Consider the following 25,139-nt stretch of genomic DNA (forward strand, 5'->3'; position numbering starts at 1 on the left):
CAGGGCGCCAGAGCTGCTGCTTTTGGCATGGCCTCCTTCTCTCCCAGAGGCATCCAGGAGGGAATGTGAATTGGTGTTATGTCCAGAGCAGGCCACGCTCTATCCAGGTCAGCAGGAGTGTTTATGATGATGCGTTTGCTGTCTTTGTGAATCAGGAGGCCAAAGGGAAATAGCCACGCATATTGCAGGTTTTTGGCTCTGAGAGCTTCCAGCAGGGGTCTCATTTGCCTCCTTTTAGCCAGTGTAGAAGGGGCTAAGTCCTGAAAAAGCTGGATAGGTGACTCTTGATAGTTTATTTGTTCTTTTTCTCTAGAATCCAATAAAATTGCTTGGGTATCATAGAAAGAGAGAAGGCTGCAGATTATATCACGCGGTGGTTCGCCTACTTTTGGCTTTGGACGTACTGCTCTGTGTATTCTTTCGATTGTAATTGCGTTTGCTCTCTCCTCTCCCAATAGGTCTGTAAATATGTTTGATGCTATGCTTCTGAGCTCATCTGGTGTATGGGACTCCGGGAGTCCTTTTATCCTAATGTTTTGCCTCCGGCTCCTATTCTCTTGGTCTTCTATCAGCACCAGTGCTCTGTCAGTTTGGTCTCTCTGTCTTGTGATGTGGTCTGTAAGGTTGTTTGCTTTGGTAACAACATCCGAATACGAGTTTTCCAGATCCTCTACTCTGTTGCCAATGTGCAGAATTTTGGTTTTGATAACGCTAAGTTCTGAGAGGACAGGTTGTATGGCTTGAGCCAGAGCATTTTTCAGGAATTCTTTTGATATATTAGCTTTCTGAGAAATACTTTGATCGGCCTCGTTGTCGCTCTCTATGTCAGATTCTGTAGGATTGTCACCCTCATTTGTATATATGTCTTTTTGGTGACCCCTGTCGGGGAGTGAGCGTTCCTCTTTAAGTATCGCTGTAAATCTGCCTGCCTTTTGGTAGCCGACTGCTGTCCAGAGGCCTGGCCAGTTTTCTCCTTTCCCGTTTTGACCATTGTGATGTTTCAATTATGAGGTCGCAGCTGCATAGGGCACTGGGTGGAGTTAAGATTTAGGGCGTGATAGGTCCCCAATCCCGGGTACTTATGGGAGAAAGAATTATATTCAATACTTTGCGGCTTTTTTTTTTTTTCTCCCTCTTCCTTTTTCCTCCTTTCCTTCCCCCCTCTATCTATGGATGGAGTTTTTTGTATAGGAGAGACGGGTTGATTAGGAGGGTTTGCAGCCAGCCACCTTGTAAGGGGAAGGGGTTCTCAAGATGGGTTCAATTATGCAAGTCCCAGCCTGCCTGGGTCTTTGTCAAGCCTTTTATTGGGCTAATTTGTAATACAAATGATGACACTAAGTTCTGTAGTATGTGGCAGAGATGGAACTCACTGCAAGATCAGCTTTCTTATGCCCCTGGTGAGGTCTGCAGCCTCCGATGTAATGAGGGTTTCAGTCCCCGAATGTTCAGCTACCGGCACCCGAGAGCTGCCCCGCTGTTCTCTCTGTTATCAGCTCTCCGCGAGGTACGGCCAGCGGGTCCTCTACCGTCGAGCTCCCCTGTCGGGGAAATTCAGCCTCTGCTTATCTTCCATCGCCAGGAGGTCTGAGGGCAGGATATACAACTCGTCTCCGCGTCACAGCCGCCTCCCTGCACTTCACGCTCTGCCGCGGCTGCTGGAGTGAGAAGAGGAGTCCCCGGCTCGGCGACCTACCAGGCCTCAGGCTGCGGTGTCTCCCGCGGAGTCCCGGACGGAGCTGCGATGGGACTCTGTTTCTCTCAGTCGGCTGTAGATGATGCTCCAGAGTCTGGTGAGCTCTTTTAACCCCTTAACGACCAGCCCATAGTGTTTTTACGTCCTGCCCAAGTGGGCTTTATTCTCTGAGGACATAAAAACATGCGTCCTGCAGAGAATAAAGCCCCGTGGGCTATAGACGTGACAGCTCCATGCTGTCGGTGCCCGCAGGTAGCCGACAGCATGGAGCTGTCATCCTGGGCTGCGGGCAGTCCCCCCCGGCATTGCGATCGGCGCTATCCAATGGATAGCGCCGATCGCAATAAAGTGTAAAAAAAAGTAAATAAAATTAAATATTCAGCTGCCCTGATGGGTCGGATCCATCAGGGCAGCTGAAAATACTCTCCCAGGTTCCCCGATGTCTGCCGCGGAGAAAGGGTCCTCTGGGACCCGGCGCGGCTCTTCTGCGCATGCGCGCCAGACGAATGACGTCACACGCGTGCGCAGAAGAATGGGAATGTTCCCGGGGACGGCGGCGATCGTGGAAAAAGTTTAAAAAAAGTAAAAATCAGCTTAATTTCACCTCCCTTCATGGATCGGATCCATGAGGGGAGGTGAAAATACTCGCCCCCGGTCCTCAGCGGCGTCCCGGTCTTCCGGGACCTGGGTCCCCTTCTGCGCATGCGCGCCCAATGATTGACATTGGGCGCGTGCACAGAGGGGCTCAGGACCCGGGAAATTTAAAATCCCTCTGCTCTTGGCTGCCATGTGTAGCCCGGAGCAGAGGGATGTCCCTGCAGAGATGATCACTGTTATCCAATGGATAGCAGTGATCATTTAAAGTAAAAAAAAGTGTAAAAAAGTTAAAAAAAAAGTTTAAAAAGTAAAAAAAAAAGTTTAAAACGCTTACATTTCATCTCCCCTCATGGATCATATCCATGAGGGAGGATGAAATTACTTAGCTAAGGCCCCTGGATTTATCCGCGGACCTTACCACAGCTTCTGCGCACGCGGCCGTTGCCAAAGCGGCAGACGCATGCGCAAAAGCCGTGGATTGCCAGGATAACTTAAAATCTCCCTGCTCTTGGCTACAAAACTTAGCCGAGAGCCTGGAGATTTCACGGGGGGCCGCAGTAACCGGTTCCTGATCACGTGTTTGCCGTTATTCATTGGATAACGGCGGTCACGTAAAAGTTAAAAAAAAAAAAGTTAGTTTCATCTCCCCTCACCGATGTGATTGGTGAGAGGAGATGAAACGTTTTACCGGAGGCCTCCGTATTTGCACCCCGGCGTGATCTTCCTCTGTGAACTTTCCCGGATTCTGCACATGCGACCGCCGGCAAAACACCGGACACATGCGCAGGAGTCGGGGAGCCCAGGAAGCTTAAAATCTCCTTGCTCTTGGTGACCAACGGTCGCTGAGAGCCTGGAGCAGTGACGGGTGGCCTCGTTGAGCGGTCCCAGGTCACGTGATAAAAAGATAGCGATCTACCTTAGGTCGGTCTCACATGACCGGATAGGAATTACGGATTCCGCATGCGTTTGATTAGCGGTAATACGCAGATCAATTGCATTGGATTACACAATTCCCCTTACATTAGTGGGTTGGAATTTCGTAATCCACTCGCAAAAAAGAGAACGCAGCAGGTTCTATTTTACTGCGGATATCCACAACATAGAGCCTATTGTGCTCCATGGTCGCGGATATACCCGCAGCCCATACGTAACTACGTTGTATTCGGGCTGCGGGTACCCGTGTCTTCGCTAAGCAAAGGTGCGGAAAATACAAACAAAAAAAAGTACTGCGCATGACCGCCTGTGTGAGTAGGCAGTTATGCGCAGTACATTACGCAGCCCTACGCAGGGTCACAGCCGGGCTCACAGCTGGGATCTGCTGTGGGCCTCCGCAAGCGGATTCCACCTTCGGCTGCGTGAGCCCGGTGTTATTCAGACCGCTACCTGTAATCCATAATTTACAAGAAGCCCCGGGAACGCTCGCCTTCATGCTGTTCCAGGAGCAGCTTGTTGAGCGCCTTCTGTGTGAGACCGCCAAAGCCTCACAGAGCGCCACTTTTTACACCCCATCCCCGCTGCTGAGGTCATGAAATACCCCCAAGCGATAGAGGAGGGGGGATACCCGGTTTTCTTGCCCCATGTACCCATCCCAACCAGCCTCCGTAATTACCCCTGTCTTCGGACATAAAATGCGGTTTATATTATTACTTTTACCTAATATTTAGGGAATGCCAAAAAATGGGGATGGCGGGGGTGGGGGTAGGGGGGGGGGGTTATTTTTAGGAAGTCAATTTTTTTTCCGTATAAGTGGGCAATGGGGCCTTGATATTATTCCCCTCCATTATGGGCCTAGCCATGTGTCCTGTAAGTAGTTTAGGGTCACAATGGGTATGTTTCTGAACACGGGACAAACGGGCGTATCAATTTTGGGGTGAACGTCTTCATTCCTATGTGTGCTGTACAAAAAAACCAGTTTTTAAATTGACAAAATTGCAAAAAAAATGAAAATCGTAATTTTTTCCTTCTGCTTTGCTTAGATTCAGTCAAATACTGTGGGGTCAAAATACACAGTACACCCCTGGATGAATTTGTTAAGGCGTCTAGTTTTCAAAATGGGGTCATTTGAGGGGGTTCTTTTTTGTTTTGGCTGCTCAATGTCTCTACAAGTGGGCAAGGGGGCCGGGAATTTATTCAGTTGTACCCTGAAATCCAACGGGTGCTCCTTCCATTATAGGCCTAGCCATGTTTCCTTTAAGTAGATTAAGGCCACAATGGGTATATTTCTGAACACGGGACAAACAGGGGTACCCATTTTGGGGTGAACGTCTTCATTCCTATGTACACTGTACAAAAAAAAACAGTTTTAACATTGACAAAATTGCCAAAAAAAATGAAAATCGTAATTTTTTCCTTCTGCTTGGCTTAGATTCATTCAAATACTGTGAAGTCAAAAAAGTCATTGTACCCCTAGATAAATTCGTTAAGGGGTCTACTTTTCAAAATGGGGTCACTTGTGGGGGTTCTAAATCGTTTTGGTCACTCAAGGGCTCTACAAGTGGGCAATGGGGACTAAATCTCCTTCAAGCAAAATTTCTGTTCCAAAAGCCACCGGTTGCTCCTTTCATTTTGGGCCCCATTGTGCATACAGACGTAATACTAGGGCCACAATGGGTATATTTCTGAGCACAGGACAAACAGGGGTATCCATTTTGGGGTGCAAGTCTTCATTCATATATGTGCTGTACAAAAAAAACTGCTTTTAAAATGACAGAATTACCAAAAAAATGAAAATCGTAATTTTTTTCCTTCGGCTTGGCTTAGATTCATTCAAAAACTGTAAAGTCAAAAAAGTCATTGTACCCCTAGATAAATTCTTTAAGGGGTCCACTTTTCAAAATGGGATCACTTGTGCGGGTTCTCCATCGTTTTGGTCACTCAATGGCTCTACAAGTGTGCAATAGGGCCTAAATCTCCTTCAAGCAAAATTTCTGTTCCGAAAGCCACCGGTTGCTTCTTTCATTTAGGGCCCCATTGTGCATACAGACGTAATACTAGGGCCACAATGGGTATGTTTCTGAGCACGGGACAAACAGGGGTATCCATTCTGGGGTGCAAATCCTCATTTTCATGTGTACTATAGAAAAAAGTCCTGTCTTTAAAATGACATATTTGCAAAAATATGAAATTTTAGTTTTTCTCTTCTAAATTGCATTGACTACTGAAAAAAAATGTGGGATTAAAATACTCATGACACCCTTCAGTGAATACGTTAAGGGGTGTAGTTTTTAAAATGGGGTCACTTGTGGGGGTATCTATCATTTTGACTCCTATGAGCCTTTGGAATCTTGGCTTGATGTAGGAAAACAAAGTGTTCCTCAAAATGCTGAAAAGTAATGTTAAATACGTCTCCTAAATGGTTAAAAAAAACGAAAGTTTTTCCAATGTGCACCCAAAATAAAGTAAACGGATGGAAATATTTATCTTAGCAAAAATTTCTATATTATGTTTGCACATATTTGAGATATTGCAGTTGGAAATGTGAAAAAATGACGATTTTTTCAAAATTTTCCAAATTTTGGCGCTTTTAATAAAAAAACACAAATTCTATCGGTCTTTTTTTTTCCGCCTAAATGAAGTTCAACATGTGGTGAAAAAACAATGTCAGAATTGCTTGGATATGCAAAACCTTTCTGGTGTTTTTCCATGTTAAAGTGACACATGTCAGATTTGCTAAATTTGGCCTGGTCATTAAGGCGCAAACAGGCTTGGTCACTAAGGGGTTAAAGAATCCCTAGCTGCCTTAAAAACACTTATTTGTGCCAGCAGCCTCAGAGCTCTTTTTCATGCGACCTCTCTCTTCGGTGGTTAGGCCACGCCCCCCGTGATTTCAAAAAGTTTTGTCATTACATATGGACTTGTCAAAAGTTTTGTACACTGTGGGTCTAAGTGCCGAGACTCCAACCCATCACTGGAACAAGCCAGCTAAAGATCTCATCAGAGTGCTGTCCCTGCTATCTGGCTGAAGACGGGCTCAATATAAAGACTAAGGCCCATCCTCAGCGAACAAGCAGTGACAGCGCTGGGATGAGGCTTCAGCTGCTTCATTCTAGCAATCAGTGGGGTCTCAGCATCTGCACCCCCAGCGATCAAAACTTTTCGCGTGTCCCTATGATGTGTCAGTAATTTTTAGAAAGCGCCCTTCTTTATGTGACATAAATGTGAAACCTTATAAATGAATTCCTAAAACTTTTCTCTCCTCTGTTTTATTTTTAGAACAATGGAGAGTCATGTTATTCTAGTGACCAGTGTAATAGCGGGTGTTGCTTCAGGGACAACGCTTTCGCAGCTCCTAAATGTGGACCAAAACGACCTCAGGAATGTTTCGGCCCGGTGAGTACCTGTTACCAGCTGCTGTCCCGGTTTCCCCTCCATATATTCAGTATAAGGTCTCATTCACATGAACTTTGAATTGTTTAATTTTACACCATATATTTCCTATATGGAATTCACAGCTTAATGCGCTGAGACAAACAACAAAATAATGCCCCCCCCCCCTTTTCTTTGAAAAACTTGTGCGTTTTCTGTCAAGAAAGGCGCAGGGTGGCGCTATGCCTCAGAACAATGCCCAGGAACACTTTATGGCCTATGTTCTAGCTGTGGCTAACATTTTGACTTCTGGGATACAGACTGATCTATCATACATGACACATGTATGTAAAGGGTTTGTTCAGTAGTGCAAAACACAAAGAGCAAGTAAAATAAAAGAGTGTTCACTGCTGAGCGGTGGTAAGAGTACGTTAGTACAGGGCCGGATTTGGGGCCCTAAGGAGATACTCTACATGACAGGAAGGCTAGGGCTCAGGAGTAGATAGAAGGGTTAATGGAGCAGTTACGTTTAAAGGAGGGCATGAAAATAGGGGTAGACAGGGATTGGTGGAGAGGGGGAAATGTTACTTAGGGGGAGTAAGGTTAGAAAAATAGGGGGGTTTTAGCGTGCGCCATTTTAGGAAAGAGAAAGAGAGTATGAAGACTTTATTAAAGGAATTTTAGGGAATACAGTATTTACATGGGTTTATGGGTGGAAGTGTATTTTGTGTCGTAGCAGCCTTGGATTCCACATGCTCAACTCCTACACCTACATCTTCTTGTAGCCTCGGTATTAAGTAAGATTTAACATACAGACCTACCCCTCTCCCCCTTTCTGGTTCCCATGGTCACTTCTGAAGAGATTGTAACTAGAGATGAGCGAATGTACTCGTCCGAGCTTGATGCTCGGGCGAATATTAGCGTGTTCAGGATGCTCGTTACTCGTAACGAGTACCACGCGATGTTCGGGTTACTTTCAGTTTCCTGTCTGAGACGTTAGCGCGCTTTTCTGGCCAATTGAAAGACAGGGAAGGCATTACAACTTCCCCCTGTGACGTTCAAGCCCTATACCACCCCCTGCTGTGAGTGGCTGGGGAGATCAGATGTCACCCCAGTATAAAAGTCGGCCCCTCCCGCGGCTCGCCTCAGATGCCTTGTGAGATAGCTGAGGGACAGTGCTGCTGGTGCCGGAGCTGCTGTAGGGAGAGCGTTAGGAGTTAGTGTAGGGTTCAAGAACCCCAACGGTCCTTCTTAGGGCCACATCTAACAGTGTGCAGTACTGTGGAGGCTGCCTTTTGCAGTGGTGCACATTTTTTTTTTTTTTTTGTATATCGGCCGTGCAGAGCATTGCGCCCTGCAGTAATTATACAGGGACAGAAGTGGTGGTTAGGCAGGGAGAGTGTTAGGAGTGAGTGTAGGCTTCAAGAACCCCAACGGCCATTCTTAGGGCCACATTTAACTGTGTGCAGTACTGTGTAGGCTGCTGTTAGCAGTGTTGCATTTTTTTTTTTCAAAATCGGCTGTGCAGAGCATTGCGCCCTGCAGTAATACTACAGGGACAGAATTGTGTAGGCAGGGCCAGAAGACATATATTATTGATTGAATATAGTCAGTGGGCCTTCCCTTTAAAAAAAAAAGGGAAACATTCTATTTGGCCTGCCTCTGACAGTCTTCAGCGTTCTGGGTACGTGTGTGGTGGGTGCAGAACGTAAATAAATCATACGCAGCCAGCTACGTTTAACAGCAGGCTTGCGCCAATTTATTTCCTGCCTGGGAAAAATCACCGCTCTGCTGCACTTCATATAACACTGCAGTTCTGTGGAACACATTTCTTATCTGATTGAATATAGTCAGTGGGCCTTCCCTTTAAAAAAAAAAAAAAGGGAAACATTCTATTTGGCCTGCCTCTGACAGTCCTCAGCGTTCTGGGTACGTGTGTGGTGGGTGAGAACGTAAATAAATCATGCGCAGCCAGCTACGTTTAACAGCAGGCTTGCGCCAATTTATTTCCTGCCTGTGAAAAATCACCGCTCTGCTGCACTTCATATAACACTGCAGTTCTGTGTAACACATTTCTTATCTGATTGAATATAGTCAGTGGGCCCTCCCTTTAAAAAAAAAAGGGAAACATTCTATTTGGCCTGCCTCTGACAGTCCTCAGCGTTCTGGGTACGTGTGTGGTGGGTGCAGAACGTAAATAAATCATACGCAGCCAGCTACGTTTAACAGCAGGCTTGCGCCAATTTATTTCCTGCCTGGGAAATCAAATCACTGGTAATACAGCATGCTGAGGGGTAGGCCTAGAGGACGTGGACGCGGCCGAGGACGCGGAGGGCCAAGTGAGGGTGTGGGCACAGGCCGAACTCCTGATCCAGGTGTATCGCAGGTGGGCCGAAGCCCACCTGCATTAAGCACGACATTACTACCTCAGCTGTGTTGGGCAATGCAATGGGATATTTTTATGTACCACCGGTGGGTTCCAGGGAGCCACCCATGCTGTGGGTCCACAGGGAATTATAAATGCATCTGTTTCCACTTCTAAAGAACCCCAGTCAGACTGGGGCATGCAGTGTGGGCCGAAGCCCACCTGTATTAAGCAAGACATTACTACCTCAGCTGTGTTGGGCAATGCAATAGGATATTTTTATGTACCGCCGGTGGCTTCCTGGCACCCACCCATGCTGTGGGTCCACAGGGAATTATAAATGCATCTGTTTCCACTTCTAAAGAGCCCCAGTATGACTGGGGCATGCAGTGTGGGCCGAAGCCCACCTGCATTAAACATGACATTACTACCTCAGCTGTGATGGGCACTGCAATGGGATATTTTTGTGTACCGCCGGTGGGTTCCAGGGAGCCACCCATGCTGTCGGTCCACAGGGACTTCACAATAGGGAGTTGTACCTGCCTGTGTCTATGAATTAAAAAGCCTGGTCTGACTGGGGCATGCAGACACCTTGACAGAATGAATAGTGTGTGGCACATAAGTTCCCCATTGCTATGCCCACGTGTGCAGCTCCTGATGGCGGTGGCACAGGATTATATTTCTCATTGCTTCTGTACAGCATTGTGGGCTATCGCCCCGCCCCTTTTAAAGAGGGTCGCTGCCTAGCCGTGCCAACCCTCTGCAGTGTGTGCCTGCTTTTCCTGTGGCAGACGCACTTATAAATAGACATGAGGGTGGTGTGGCATGAGGGCAGCTGAAGGCTGGGCAGGGACAGTTTGGTGTGCGCTGTGGACACTGGGTCGTGGGGGGGGGGGTGGTTGGTCAGCATGTAACCCAGGAGAAGTGGCAGCGGAGTGTCATGCAGGCAGTGATTGTGCTTTGTTGGAGGTAGTGTGGTGCTTAGCTAAGGTATGCTTTGCTAATGAGGGCTTTTCAGAAGTAAAAATTGTTGGGAGGGGGGGGGGGGGCACTCTTGCCGCTATTGTGGCTTAATAGTGGGACCTGTGAACTTGAGATGCAGCCCAACATGTAGCCCCTCGCCTGCCCTATCCGTTGCTGTGTCGTTCCCATCACTTTCTTGAATTGCCCAGATTTTCACACATGAAAACCTTAGCGAGCATCGGCGATATACAAAAATGCTCTGGTCGCCCATTGACTTCAATGGGGTTCGTTATTCGAAACGAACCCTCGAGCATCGCGATAATTTCGTCCCGAGTAACGAGCACCCGAGCATTTTGGTGCTCGCTCATCTCTAATTGTAACCCTGTAAATTCACCGCCCAATCACACTTATCATCAGGCCATGTTTCTGTTATTTCTACTATGTCGTAATTTTCTTCAGACATTCTCGCTTCATGCTCACCCGCTTTACTGATCAGACGTCTTGCATTAGTAGCCATACAATTTATATGGTTGTTGGTATTCTTTATATTAATCATGCTACTTATGGTGCTCTTAGCTGTTCTGTCAGTTCTGACTGTACTTACCAACACCCTGTTTGACCCCCATTCCCATTACTGGCCCCATGTCACTGTCTACATTGTCTTCCCCCTTATTGCTCTTTTTGCTCCCCTGGTCCATAGTATAAACACTCTGCCAATATTCTAGCCATTTCAAAATTTCTCTATGTTAGCTACTATGGCACAAGTCCCCTACAGGGATATAAAATGTGTAAAAAAAAAAAAAAAATGTACAAAAAAACCCAACCTTTTTGCGCTCGTTCCCCTATTGGTATAAAAAAAAAATGTTAAAAAAATTACAAGGCAACATAATTAGTATCATCATATCCATAACAACAAGTACAATAAATTAACCACACTGTTTAACCTGCATAAAAGCGTAAAAAAAAAAAAAAATCAAACCTAAAAAACTGAGGCAAAATACTGTCACACTGCTAAACTCCCTCCCACCTCCCTTCTTCAGCAGCTGTCATAGGCTCCCATAAGAGTCTATGCAGCCACTGCCGGCGTGAACGTGCCCGGCCGAAATGCACTATCTTGGTGCTTTTATGCAGCTGAAATACGCCCATGTGCACTGATGCATTGTAATCCAATGCATCAGAAGGGTAGCATATCAAGGTGTAGCTGTATCGAGCTGATACCATCGTACCATTGTACCACCTCGATAAACCCACCCTATAGCGAGCTATACCTTGACACACACACCCCATAGCGAGCTATACCTTGACAAACACACCCCATAGCGAGCTACACCTCGACAAACACACCCCATAGCGAGCTACACCTCGACAAACACACCCCATAGCGAGCTACACCTCGACAAACCCACCCCATAGCGAGCTACACCTCGACAAACACACCCCATAGCGAGCTACACCTCGACAAACACATCCCATAGCGAGCTACACCTCGACAAACACACCCCATAGCGAGCTACACCTTAACAAAACCAACCCCAAAATGGTACCAACAAAAAATTCAGCTTGTCACACAAAAAACAAGTCCTTACACAGCTCCGTCCATGGAAAAATAAAAAAATTTTAGGACTTACAATGCAGCAATGTAGAAAAAAAAATAATTTTTATTGTGAAAAAGTGAAAAAAACTAAAAAAAAATAAGAATTCGGTATTGTACCGACCTGCAGATAACTGTCCCAGTTATCAAAGAAAAAAAAAAGTTTTACAATATAGTATCTCTACCTAAAAATGGCATCAATAAAAATTACAGTTTTCCATGCAAAAAGCAAGCCTTCATACGGCCATGTTGACGGAAAAATAAAAAGGTTATGCCTTTTGAAAAGTGGAGATGAAATCCCTCAAAAATCATTGCGTCCTTATGCCCAAAATAGGCCATGGTGTTAAGGGGTTAAAATGACAAGTTCATTGATTAAGCAACTCAGTCTTTTATGGAGAGTACAACTTCTATACACTACAGAGGGAAAGGTTAATGGGGTGCTTAGTGATTTAGGGCAAAGAAATCTTAGCTGTCTTCAGGCAAATACCCCAGGTATCCCCCCCCCTCTCTAAAAGTTACACCCTGGAACTAAAAGAAAACTACAACTCCCAGCATTTCAAGCCATTTTGTGAAGTCAGAAGAAATTATATGAAGAGAATATAAGAACTACAGGTCCCAGAATGTCCAGTCTGTTTTTATGGGCTATTAGAGGATATTAGAGTGAGGTGAGTTTGAGAAAAGAGAACTACAACTCCCAGCAGTTCCCGGGCTCTCCATTCTTGCCCTACAGAAAACAATACATCCCTAACTTTCATTAAAAGCTCCGCCCCTTTCTGTCACATGCCGGTGATGTCATCAGAGATCTTTCAGTCACCAATTATCCTCTCCACTGAACAGTACATTTGACATTTCTCCTGGCATGGCGGGAGAACCCCCAAAATCCAGGACTGTCCCACAGGATCCCAGACTGCTGGGGGACATGTGTTACTTATTACCACCACTGAGTACATGTCATGGATACTGCCTGGTGGTAATAATGATATCAGTAACCCCATACTGAGTCCTCAGACTGATGTTCTTCTCTTGGTGACATGATCCTTCAGACGCTATAAAGGAAAAAATGTTTATTATGGCAATCACAACTCTTGGTGAGCCATGACCCGACAAACCCCCCAATACACCCCCCATAACAGACTACATCTCAATAAACCCAGCCAATAGCGAACTACATCTTGGTAAAATGTAAAAAGAAAAAGCAACACCCCAGAGGGATGACTCCGGACACTTGAGTACTATGCAGAGCTGAGAGGGATAAGTGTTGGCTTGTCATGGCGGCACTTACCAGGCTCTGGTCCCTGAGGGATGACATGTAGCCAACGCCAGAGCTGGATTGCAGGATAGCTTCGATACCCCAGGATAGGGAATGCCAAAAAACGGGTTAATGGGGGTAGTAATAGTTATCACTCGTGACGCCATCACTCCCATGCTATGCCTCTGCCCTATGCTACGCAGCAGAGAAAAGAACACAGAGACTTGTGTATCGTACTTCAGGTCCCCAGGAACGGTTGAGGTCTGGTATAACTTTACTTAAAGATTTAACTGTACAAAACAGTTATTCCAAGCAAGGCAGCTACAATTCACTTTCAACTCCGGCAAGTTACAGCTCAGAGGTCAGAGAGGATACACAAGATAAAAACCAGGATAACCACCTATATTGCTTCTAATATCACCATATGGGGACTAAATAACCTCCATATAGCTTCCAATATCACCATATGGAGACTAAAAAAAACCCATGTAGCTTCTAATATCACCATATGGGGACTAAATAACCCCCCATATAGCTTCTAATATCACCATATGGGGACTAAATAACCCCCATATAGCTCCTAATATCACCATATGGGGACTAAATAACCCCCATATAGCTTCTAATATCACCATATGGGGACTAAATAACCCCCATATAGCTTCTAATATCACCATATGGGGACTAAATAACCCCCCATATAGCTTCCAATATCACCACATGGGGACTAAATAACCCCCCATATAGCTTCCAATATCACCATATGGGAACTAAATAACCCCCATATAGCTTCTAATATCCCCATATGGGAACTAAATAACCCCCCATTATAGCTTCTAATATCACCATATGGGGACTAAATAACCTCCATATAGCTTCCAATATCACCATATGGGGACTAGAAAAAACCCATGTAGCTTCTAATATCACCATATGGGGACTAAATAACCCCACATATAGCTTCCAATATCACCATATGGGGACTAAATAACCCCCCATATAGCTTCCAATATCACCATATGGGAACTAAATAACCCCCCCCATTATAGCTTCTAATATCCCCATATGGGAACTAAATAACCCCCCATTATAGCTTCTAATATCACCATGTGGGGACAAAATAACCCCCCATATAGCTTCCAATATCACCATAGGGGGACCAAATAACCTCCTATATAGCTCCTCATATCACCATATGGGGACTAAATAACCCCTCATATAGCTTCTCATATCACCATATGGAAACTAAATTACCCCCCATATAACTTCTAATATCACCATATGGGGGCTAAATACCCCCCCCCCCCATATAGGTTCTAATATCAACATATGAGGACTAAATAACACCCCATATAGCTTCTAATATCACCATATGGGGAGTAAATAACACCCATATAGCTTCCAATATCACCATATGGGGACCAAATAACCCCACTTATAGCTTCCAATATCACCATATGGAGACTAAATAACCCCCCATATAGCTTCTAATATCACCATATGGGAACTAAATAACCCCCATATAGCTTCTAATATCACCATATGGGGACTAAATAACCCCCATATAGCTTCTAATATCACACTATAGAGAATAAATAACCCCCATATAGCTTCTAATATCACCATATGAAGACTTAATAACTCCCCATACAGCTTCTAATATCACCATATGGAAACTAAAAAAAAAACCATGCTGCTTCTGGTATTAGCATACGGGAATTAAATAACCCCCCATATAGTTTCCAATATCACCATATGGGAAATAGAGCAATCCCATATAGCTTCTAATATCACCATATGGGAACTAAATAACCCCCAAGTAGCTTCTAGTAACACCATATGGAAACTAAATAACCCCCCCATATAGCTTCTAAAATCTCAATATGGGGACTAAATAACCCCAATATAGCTTCTAATATTAACATATAGGAACTACATGACCCCATATAGCTTCTAATATCACCATATGGGGACTAAATAACCTCCATATAGCTTCCAATATCACCATACGGGTGCATAAAAAAACCCATATAGCTTCTAATATCACCATATGGGGAGTAAATAACCCCCATATAGCGTCTAAAATCACCACATGGGGACCAAATACCCCTCATATAGCGTCTAATATCAACATATGGGGAACAAATAACCCCCTATATAGCTTCTAATATTACCATATTGGGAGTAAATAACTCCCCATATAGCTTCCACTATGACCATATGGAGACTTAATAACTCACCATACAGCTTCTAATATCACCATATGGGAACTAAATAACCCCCATATAGCTTCTAATATCACCATATGGGGACTAAATAACCCCCATTAAGCTCCTAATATCACCATTTGGGGACAAAGTAACTCCTCATATAGCTTCCAATATCACTATATGGGAGCTAAATCACCCCTCGTATAGCTTCCAGTATCACCATATGAAGAGTAAATAAACCCCCATATAGCTCTTAATATCACCATATGGATACTAAATAACCTGCATATAGCTTCTAATATCAGCATATAAGGGACCACCCCCCCCCCCATATAGTTTCCAATTTCACCATATGGGGACCAAACAATCCCCCATATAGCTTCTAATATCACCATATGAAGACTAAATAACCCCTCATACAGTTTCCACTATTACCATATGGGGACTAAATAGCCCCCTTATAGCTTCTAATATCACAATATGGGGACTAAATAACCCGCATATAGCTTCTAATATCACCATATGGGGACTAAATAACCGACCACATAGCTTATAATATCACCATATGGGGACTAAATAACCCCCATATAGGTTCCACTATCACCATATAGGGACTAAATAATCCCCCATATAGCTTCTTATATCACCATATGGGGACTAAATAACTCCCATATAGCTTCTAATATCACCACATGCATACTAAATACCCCCCCCCCCCCCATATAGCTTGTAATATCACTATATGGGGACTAAATAACCCCCCACATAGCTTCTAATATCACCATATGGGGACTAAATAACCCCCATATAGCTTTCAATATTACCATATGGAGACTAAATAACACCCGTATATCATATAATATCACCATATAGAGACTAAATAACCCCCCATATAGCTCCTAATTAGAGATGAGCGAACGTACTCGTTTAGGGCGATTTTGCACTCGAGCACCGCGAAAAGATTCGGGGGGGCGGCATAGTGGAGCGGGGGTTAGCAGTGGGGAACAGGGGGAGCTCTCTCTCTTTCTCCCCCCCCCACTCCCCTCTGCAACCCCCGCTCACACCTGGCACCCCCCAAATTTTTTCGCCCAAGTAGTTAGTTACTCAAAAAAAGCGGTGCTCAAGTGCGAAATCGCCCTAAACGGGTACGTTCACTCATCTCTACTCCTTATATCACCATGTCCTGACTAAGTAAAACCCCATATAGCTTCTAATATCACCATATGTGGACCAAATAACCCCCCATATAGCTTCAAATATCACCACATGGAAACTAAATAACCCCCCGTATAGCTCCTAATATCACACTATAGAGAATAAATAACCCCCAAATAGCTTCTAATATCACCATATGGAGACTAAATAATCCCCCATATAGCTCCTCATATCACCATATGGGGACTAAATAACCCCCCATATAGCTTCCAATATCACCATATGGAGACTAAATAACCCCATATAGCTTCCAATATCACCATATGGTGACTAAATAACCGCCCATATAGGTTCCAATATAACCATATAGAGACTAAATAATCCCCCATATACCTTCTAATATTACCATATGGGGACTACATAATCCCACATATAGCTCCTCATATCACCATATGGGGACCAAATAACCCCCCATATAGCTTCTAACATCACCATATGGGGACTAAATAACCCCCCATATAGCTTCCAATATCACCATATGGAGACTAAATAAGTCCCCATATAGGTTCCAATATCACCATATAGAGACTAAATAATCCCCCATATAGCTTCTTATATCACCATATGGGGACTAAGTAACCCCCCCTCTAGCTCCTAATTTCACCATATGGGGACTAAATAACCCCCATACAGCTTTCAATATCACCACATGGAGACTAAATAACCCCCCATATATCATGTAATATCACCATATAGAGACTAAATAATCCCCCATATAGCTTCTAATATCACCATATGGAGACTAAATAACCCCCCATATAGCTCCTAATATCACCATATGGGGACTAAATAACCCCCATATAGCTTTCAATATTACCATATGGAGACTAAATAACACCCGTATATCATATAGTATCACCATATAGAGACTAAATAACCCCATATAGCTTCTAATATCACCATATGGAGACTAAATAACCCCCCATATAGCTCCTAATATCACCATATGGGGACTAAATAACCCCCATATAGCTTTCAATATTACCATATGGAGACTAAATAACACCCGTATATCATATAATATCACCATATAGAGACTAAATAACCCCCCATATAGCTCCTAATTAGAGATGAGCAAACGTACTCGTTTAGGGCGATTTTGCACTCGAGCACCGCGAAAAGATTCGGGGGGCGGCGTAGTGGAGCGGGGGTTAGCAGTGGGGAACAGGGGGAGCTCTCTCTCTCCCCCCCCCCACTCCCCTCTGCGACCCCCGCTCACCCCTGGCGCCCCCCAAATTTTTTCGCCCAAGTAGTTAGTTACTCAAAAAAAGCGGTGCTCAAGTGCGATATCACCCTAAACGGGTACGTTCACTCATCTCTACTCCTTATATCACCATGTGCTGACTAAGTAACACCCCATATAGCTTCTAATATCACCATATGTGGACCAAATAACCCCCCATATAGCTTCAAATATCACCACATGGAAACTAAATAACCCCCCGTATAGCTCCTAATATTACACTATGGAGAATAAATAACCCCCATATAGCTTCTAATATCACCATATGGAGACTAAATAATCCCCCATATAGCTCCTCATATCACCATATGGGGACTAAATAACCCCCCATATAGCTTCCAATATCACCATATGGAGACTAAATAACCCCATATAGCTTCCAATATCACCATATGGAGACTAAATAACTCCCCATATAGGTTCCAATATCACTATATAGAGACTAAATAATCCCCCATAACTTCTTATATCACCATATGGGGACTAAGTAACCCCCCATATAGCTCCTAATTTCACCATATGGGGACTAAATAACCCCCATACAGCTTTCAATATCACCAAATGGAGACTAAATAACCCCCCATATATCATGTAATATCACCATATAGAGACTAAATAATCCCCCATATAGCTTCTAATATCACCATATGGGAACTAAATAACCGCCATATAGTTCCTAATATCACCATATGGAGACTAAAAAACCCCCATATAGCTCCTAATATCACCATATGGAGAATAAATAACCCCCATATAGCTTCTAATATCACCATATGTGGACCAAATAACCCCCCATATAGCTTCTAACATCACCATATGGGGACTAAATAACCCCCCATATAGCTTTCAATATCACCATATGGAGACTAAATAACCCCCCATATAGCTTCCAGTATCACCATATGGAGACTAAATAACCCCCCATATAGCTTCCAATACCACCATATGGAGACTAAATAACCCCCCATATAGCTTCCAATATCACCATATAGAGACTAAATAACCCCCATATAGCTTCTAATATCCCCATATGGGGACTAAATAACCCCATATAGCTTCTAATATCCCCATATGGGGACTAAATAACCACATATAGCTTCTAATATCCCCATATGGGGACTAAATAACCTCCATATAGCTTCCAATATCACCATATGGGGACTAAAAAAAACCCATGTAGCTTCTAATATCACCATATGGGGACTAAATAACCCCCATATAGCGTCAAATATCACCATATGTGAACTAAATAACCCCCCATATAGCTTGTAATATCACCATATGGGGAGTAAATAACCCCCATATAGCTTCCAATATCACCATATAGAGACTAAATAATCCCCCATATAGCTTCTAATATCACCATATGGGAACTAAATAACCCCCCATATAGCTTCTAATATCACCATAAGGGGACTAAATAACCCCCATATAGCTTCTAATATCACCATATGGGGACTAAATAACCCCCATATAGCTTCGAATATCACCATATGGAGACCAAATAACCCCCATATAGCTTCTTATATCACCATATGGGGACTAAGTAACCCCCCATATAGCTTCCAATATCACCATATGGGGACTAAGTAACCCCCTATATAGCTCCTAATTTCACCATATGGGGACTAAATAACCCCCATACAGCTTTCAATATCACCATATAGAGACTAAATAACCCCTCATATAGCTCCGAATATCCCCATATGGGGACCAAATAACCCCTCATAATTTCCAATATCAACATATGGAGACAAAATAACCCCCCATATCGCTTTTAGTATCACCATATGGAGACTAAATAACCCCCCGTATAGGTTCCAATATCACCATATAGAGGCTAAATAATCCCCCATATAGCGTCTAATATCACCATATGGGAACTAAATAACCCCCCATATATCTTCTAATATCACCATATGTGGGCTAAATAACCCCCATATAGCTTCTAATATCACCATATAGAGACTAAAAAATCCCCCATATAGCTTCTAATATCTCCATATGGGGACTAAATAACCCCTATATAGCTTCTAATATCACCATATGGGGACTAAATAACCCCCATATAGCTTCTAATATCACCATATGGGGACTAAATAACCCCCCATATAGCTTCTAATATCACCATATGGGGACTGAATAACCCCCATATAGATTCCAATATCAACGTATAGGAACTAAATAACCCCCCATATAGCTTCTTATATCTGCATTTGAGTTACTAAATAACCCCTCGTATAGCTTCCAATATCACCATATGGAGACTAAATAACCCCCATATAGAGCTCTTGAGAACATGAAAATTGCTGTTTGTAAAGATTTCCTTTACGTCTACACACAGTACCATATGGCGCCATACTCTCTGCGCTCCTTAGGACCATCCACCCATGTAGCACCGCCATTTCTCATCAGAGTCCGGCCCCCGAGTATTTTTCTTATGTTTTACAATGGCGGAGGAGCAGCTGGAGGGAAGCATTACTCCATGACCCCCATATACAGGCATCTCTCCTCCAATCCCATTATGTTATAACTATGCACCGAATGCCCCTGTATTAGAGACCCCCATGTAGTAACAGTAGGGCTTTAAACACTGACAAAATAAGCTCTTAGGGTGGATTCACATGGGCGATAAAATTGTGCGATTTCCGCGCAATGCGAGAGGGAGTAAAAACCTGGAAACTATGAAATTAATGATTTTCAATGGTTTCCTTCACATTTGTGATGTTTTCACTCATGCGATGTTGCATGAAAAAAAAAATCTGAGTTTTTAAAAAAATCTCCCGTGTTTCCCTATGGAGCCTCCTTTTTATTGCATCGCAAAGCATGAAATTGCGATTTTCATGCAATGTGTTTTTAACATTAAAAAGTATTATTGACTTTCGCTCTAAAAAATTTGCCACAAAGCCCGTGTGATCGCGCCTTATTCCTGTTTATGGAGGCGTTGTTCCCAACAGAACCTCTATAGGAAAAGAAGTCCATAACACTAAATGATAGAGGTCTAAGTGTGCGCTCAGACGGATGCTTGTGAGGTATCCCATGTAGTAATCAGCGAGTGGCCGCATACATAGAGCTCAGCAAAGACCAAGGCCGTCGAATCGGCGCAATTTTAGTGGAGGAATAAAGAGAGTTTTAATTCTTGCGCCATGCATGCTGCCACTCGCTGATCACCGCATTGGATGACCCCTACAGAGGTTCGGGGTTCTGTCCTCTTGCTGGCTTTTGCATACTTTTATTATTGCCTCAGCCTATTTGGCATTTACGCTTTTGGTGTGCTGCAGACCTTGCTACATATATTGGTAGGATGTTTGTGAGTTGTGTGTGACAATCTGAGGGCCCAACTCGCAGCGGACCGCACGCGGATGTACGTCCATGTGATGTCTGAGCGGCGGGTAGCGGACATTACATATCCTGCTCATCCATGACACGGACCGGAACAGGACAGGATCCACGTGAAATAACACTCATGTGAAGAGCCTGATTGTCATATATGGGTCCGTGTGCCGTGAAATACACGGACAGCACAGATGGGGAACAACCGCCTGAACTGTCCCTAACAGCCTCTCCTTCCTGGTGTGAAGTAATAATTGTGGCTGATCTCAGGAAGGAGAACAACGAGACAAACAACGAGAATTACAATCGCATTTATGTCTTTCTTTTATATTTAGAACAATGGAAACTTCTGTTCTCTAAGTGCAGCATGTGACAGTGGGTGTTGTCGTAGGAAACGCTCACTGACCGGTATTCCTCAAACTAGATGTGCAGCAAAAGCTAAAGAAAATGCGCCCTGTGAGCGTGGGGTAAGTATCTGTACGCGGCTGATGTATCTGTTTCTCCCTTCGTTGTGTACAGAATTCCGGGGTGCCGCTCCGATCACATGGGCGCCCCATCCGTGTGTTGTGTGATGTGCGGGCACCACAGATTACATGTCCTGTTCTCATGTGACACGTAAATAGAACATGTGGTGATTCTTCAGCCCCCACTCCTAATAGCACAAATACGGTTATTTCCCTTCATTGTTGGCTTTACTAAATATTTGCATCGCCCACAAAATAAGCATCCTGCAGCCTCTTATCTTAGAGATCTACATGCTGTGGTTCCTCTGTTACTCCTCCTGGCAGTGTATGAATACCTACACACTCAGGTACTTGTACCCGCAGCAGTGAGGTGACAGGAGCCTCTACTATAAATTACCACAATCTTTGTCGCCCCCTAAAACCTCGTGTTCCGTCTCTACAAGCTGCGCGGCCAAAACCTGCGCTGAGGAGCCGCGATATTATTCACACGGAGGAGGTTAATGCTCAAGTGTGAAACTGACAGAATTTGGACCAAACTTGGAGCAATCAGGGCCCATTCACAGCGCCGTATCCCCTGTCCGCACAACACGGCTGATCTGCATGGGTGGAGTCAGATGTAGATATGTGATGCGGATGTCCTGCTGTCACCCCGATTTACAGACCAAAATCACCAGGAAAGAGCGGATTGGGGAAAAAGCTGAAAATACAAAGTTACATTTTCACCGTGTTTATTACACTTGTTGCCAGGAAAAGTGCATAAAAAGTGACAACAATTCGTCCTTCTTGCGTTTTTTTTGCGCATCTGAAAACCACAGTGAATACAGACGCAATATGCAAGCAGAGAAACGTGCAAAAACATCCAACATACACGGGAGGAAACAACGGTGCGCTCTTCATGGGCTACATTGCGTACGCTGGTGTGAGTTCTTAAAGGCGATAAGTTTATTTATGTGCGATTTTTTTAATTTTATTTTTTTTAACAGATTGAATGTCTTATTTTTTGATTCTCGGCCCAGAATCGCACATTAATATCAATGAATGTATTTAAATTAAAAAGCACTTGTACAGCGAGGGAGTAACTTCTGTTTTATTTACGCACCCATTGAATTTAATGGCAGGTTTAAATGACATCATCTTGATCGCCTTCCGTTTTTTTCTCCCCCATAAAAAACACTGATTGCAATCAGATGACATTTGTGCGTTAAAAACACAAACTCTGATGTAAGACGCCCCACAGCGGCATCAGTCCGTCTACATGGACTAAAGACTAGCGGATGTGGTTAGGAGTCACAAGTGTCTTCATTAACCCTATCATCTCTTTCTTCAGACTAATAATGGGTTCTACCAGGATTCTTGCCCGTGTGCGAATGGATTTACATGTCAGAGGGACCAGATTGGCAATCCCTCCTGCAAGAAGCCAAGAGGCAAATAACTGAGTCTAAGATGAGAAAGTATCCGGCGGTATCTACACGGATCTACAAGAGGTTGTCAGTCTTATGGAAATAAAGCTTCTACAACTTCCTGATATGTTTTGTCTTCCTTCGCTGTTTTCAAGATCTCTGACTGCTGTCAATAAATGAAAACATTGCCATTCAGAGGCTGAGAAGCCGTCCTCTTGTCTGCCTCACACAGCAGCAGTTTGTTACAATGTAGCAGCCAGGAGTCTAGAACAGGAGTAATAGGAGGACTGCTGATGTGTGGAGCTCATAGAGGATTATATAAAGGACTTATCCAGACAGACTGGTTCTCACATCCGTGTGCTCTGCGTGTTTACAACTGACTTCATACTTACATTACACTGACCTGTTACAGGTGACTCTGTAGACAGGTGGAATTTATTATGATGTTCTCCTTTCCTGTAGCCCTGACAGCAGCACATATAGACATGGGGATTTATTCCCCTACCATGTGCTTTGGAGAGTTAATTCAAATTTTGTACAAACCCCATAAGAAGGACTTTAGCTCCTCCCCCTTGTCTGTTTTTAAAGACTACAAAGGGATATAGAGAAAAATACTTTATTGGTTGGGTAGATATGTGCTGCTGTTAGATCGCCAGGAAAGAAGAATAACATAATAACTTCTGGCTTCTTTGGGTATCCTCACACAGCAGCCACATACATACGGGGGGAGAAGGATTTATTAAGGGTGGGAAAGACCAGAAAAAAAACTGAGGGACCAGCAGAAAAGTCTTCTCCATAGAGAGGTTCTTCTTACACAGAAGGTATGTTGTGTGCACCAGAAACTCCACTTTTCCTGAAAGGAATAGCAAATCCGTTTCCTGTAAAGGTTAGGAGTGCTCACATAACTTGGAATTTTGGGAAAGGGTTGATTTAGCTGTCTTCAGTCTCTGAATGGCCATTATGAACCACTTTGTCAAAGGGTCTTTAGTAGAGATGAGCGAGCATACTCGTCCGAGCTTGATGCTCGTTCGAGTATTAGGGTGCTCGAGATGCTCGTTACTCGAGACGAGCACCACGCGGTACTCGTCTCGATTAAACAAGCACTGACCATTGAATTCAATGGAGCCGGCAATACAGCCGGCTCTATTGAAAGCAATGGGCTGCTGGCATCTAGAAATGTGTAAAAATAAAAAAATATATATATACTCACCTGGTCCCGGCAGAACGATGTTAGCCCATTGAATTCAATGGAGCCGGCAATACAGCCGACTCCATTGAAAGCAATGGGCTGCTGAATTCATGAATGGGTGTGAGTGAGGGATGCCTCTGATTGGTCAGGCTGTGACCAATCAGAGGCATCTCATTCAGCAGGCGGGGATTTTAAATCCCCGGCTGCTGAATACTACTCACAGCTGTTCAGAGCAGTTCAGGAGAACTGCAGCCGGCCACGCTGAACTCCGTCTGCCGGGACCAGGTGAGTATATATATATTTTTTATTTTTACACATTTCTGGATGAATTGCAGGGAAGGGCTTATATATTTAACCCCTTCCCGACAATTCATCACGCGATCGCCAGCAGCCCATTGCTTTCAATAGAGTCGGCTGTATTGCCGGCTCCATTGAATTCAATGGGCTAACATCGTTCTGCCGGGACCAGGTAAGTATATATATATTTTTCATTTTTACACATTTCTGGATGAATTGTAGGAAAGGGCTTATATATTTAAGCCCTTCCCGACAATTCATCCCGCACATCTATCTTCTCTGCCACAGCAGCTGTGGCAGAGGAGAACAATCTTTACGCTGACAGTGGGGGGGGGGGGTCTCACTCTTGCCGCTATTGTGGCTTAATAGTGGGACCTGGGAACTTGAGATACAGCCCAAAATGTAGCTCCTCGCCTGCCCTATTCGTTTCTATGTCGTTTCCATCACTTTCTTGTGTTTTGCAGATTTTCACAAATGAAAACCTTAGCGAGCATCGGCGATATACAAAAATGCTCGAGTCACCCATTGACTTCAATGGGGTTCGTTACTCGAAACGAACTCTCGAGCATCACTGAAAGTTCGACTCGAGTAACGAGCACCCGAGCATTTTGGTGCTCGCTCATCTCTAGTCTTTAGCTAGAGACTTACCTTAACCTTTTTCAAATCCATCCTGTGGAATATGGAGCATCACTCCTAAATATGGGTCTTCTCTGCTAAAAGCCTTCCTCGCTCACACTATTTATGAAGATGGACACTATACAGCGGTGTTTCTCAACACCAGTCCTCAGGACCCCCAAACAGGTCATGTTTTCAGGATTTCTTACAGTATTGTACAGGTGATCTAATTATCAGTTCCTCAGACATTGCCACATGTGTTCTTCCTATAGGACACCGTGAAAACATGACCTGTTTGGGGGTCCCGAGGACTAGAGTTGAGAAACACTGCTATACAGGTATAGGCACCTTTTGTTGCCATTTCTTGGGTATCCAACAAAGTTTAGGTTTCTACCTCTGATTGTTAT

At 44.0% G+C, this 25,139-nt stretch overlaps 1 protein-coding gene across 4 annotated transcripts in view; it reads left to right on the forward strand.

Moving 5' to 3' along the window:
* Positions 1-22,736, forward strand: part of LOC136614048 (leucine-rich colipase-like protein 1) — a 463,073-nt gene extending 440,337 nt beyond the window's left edge. For all 4 annotated transcript variants that reach the window (XM_066594095.1, XM_066594097.1, XM_066594094.1 and 1 more), the window contains 3 exons: positions 6,506-6,622; positions 21,103-21,234; positions 22,559-22,736. In XM_066594095.1, coding sequence (XP_066450192.1) covers positions 6,506-6,622; positions 21,103-21,234; positions 22,559-22,663 — 354 coding nt within the window. In that variant the 3' untranslated portion in view covers positions 22,664-22,736. The remainder of the gene's footprint in view (positions 1-6,505; positions 6,623-21,102; positions 21,235-22,558) is intronic.
* Positions 22,737-25,139: the final 2,403 nt, after the last annotated feature.

This window comes from Eleutherodactylus coqui, chromosome 1 (genome assembly GCF_035609145.1).
Source record: "Eleutherodactylus coqui strain aEleCoq1 chromosome 1, aEleCoq1.hap1, whole genome shotgun sequence".
Taxonomy (NCBI): Eukaryota; Metazoa; Chordata; class Amphibia; order Anura; family Eleutherodactylidae; genus Eleutherodactylus; species Eleutherodactylus coqui.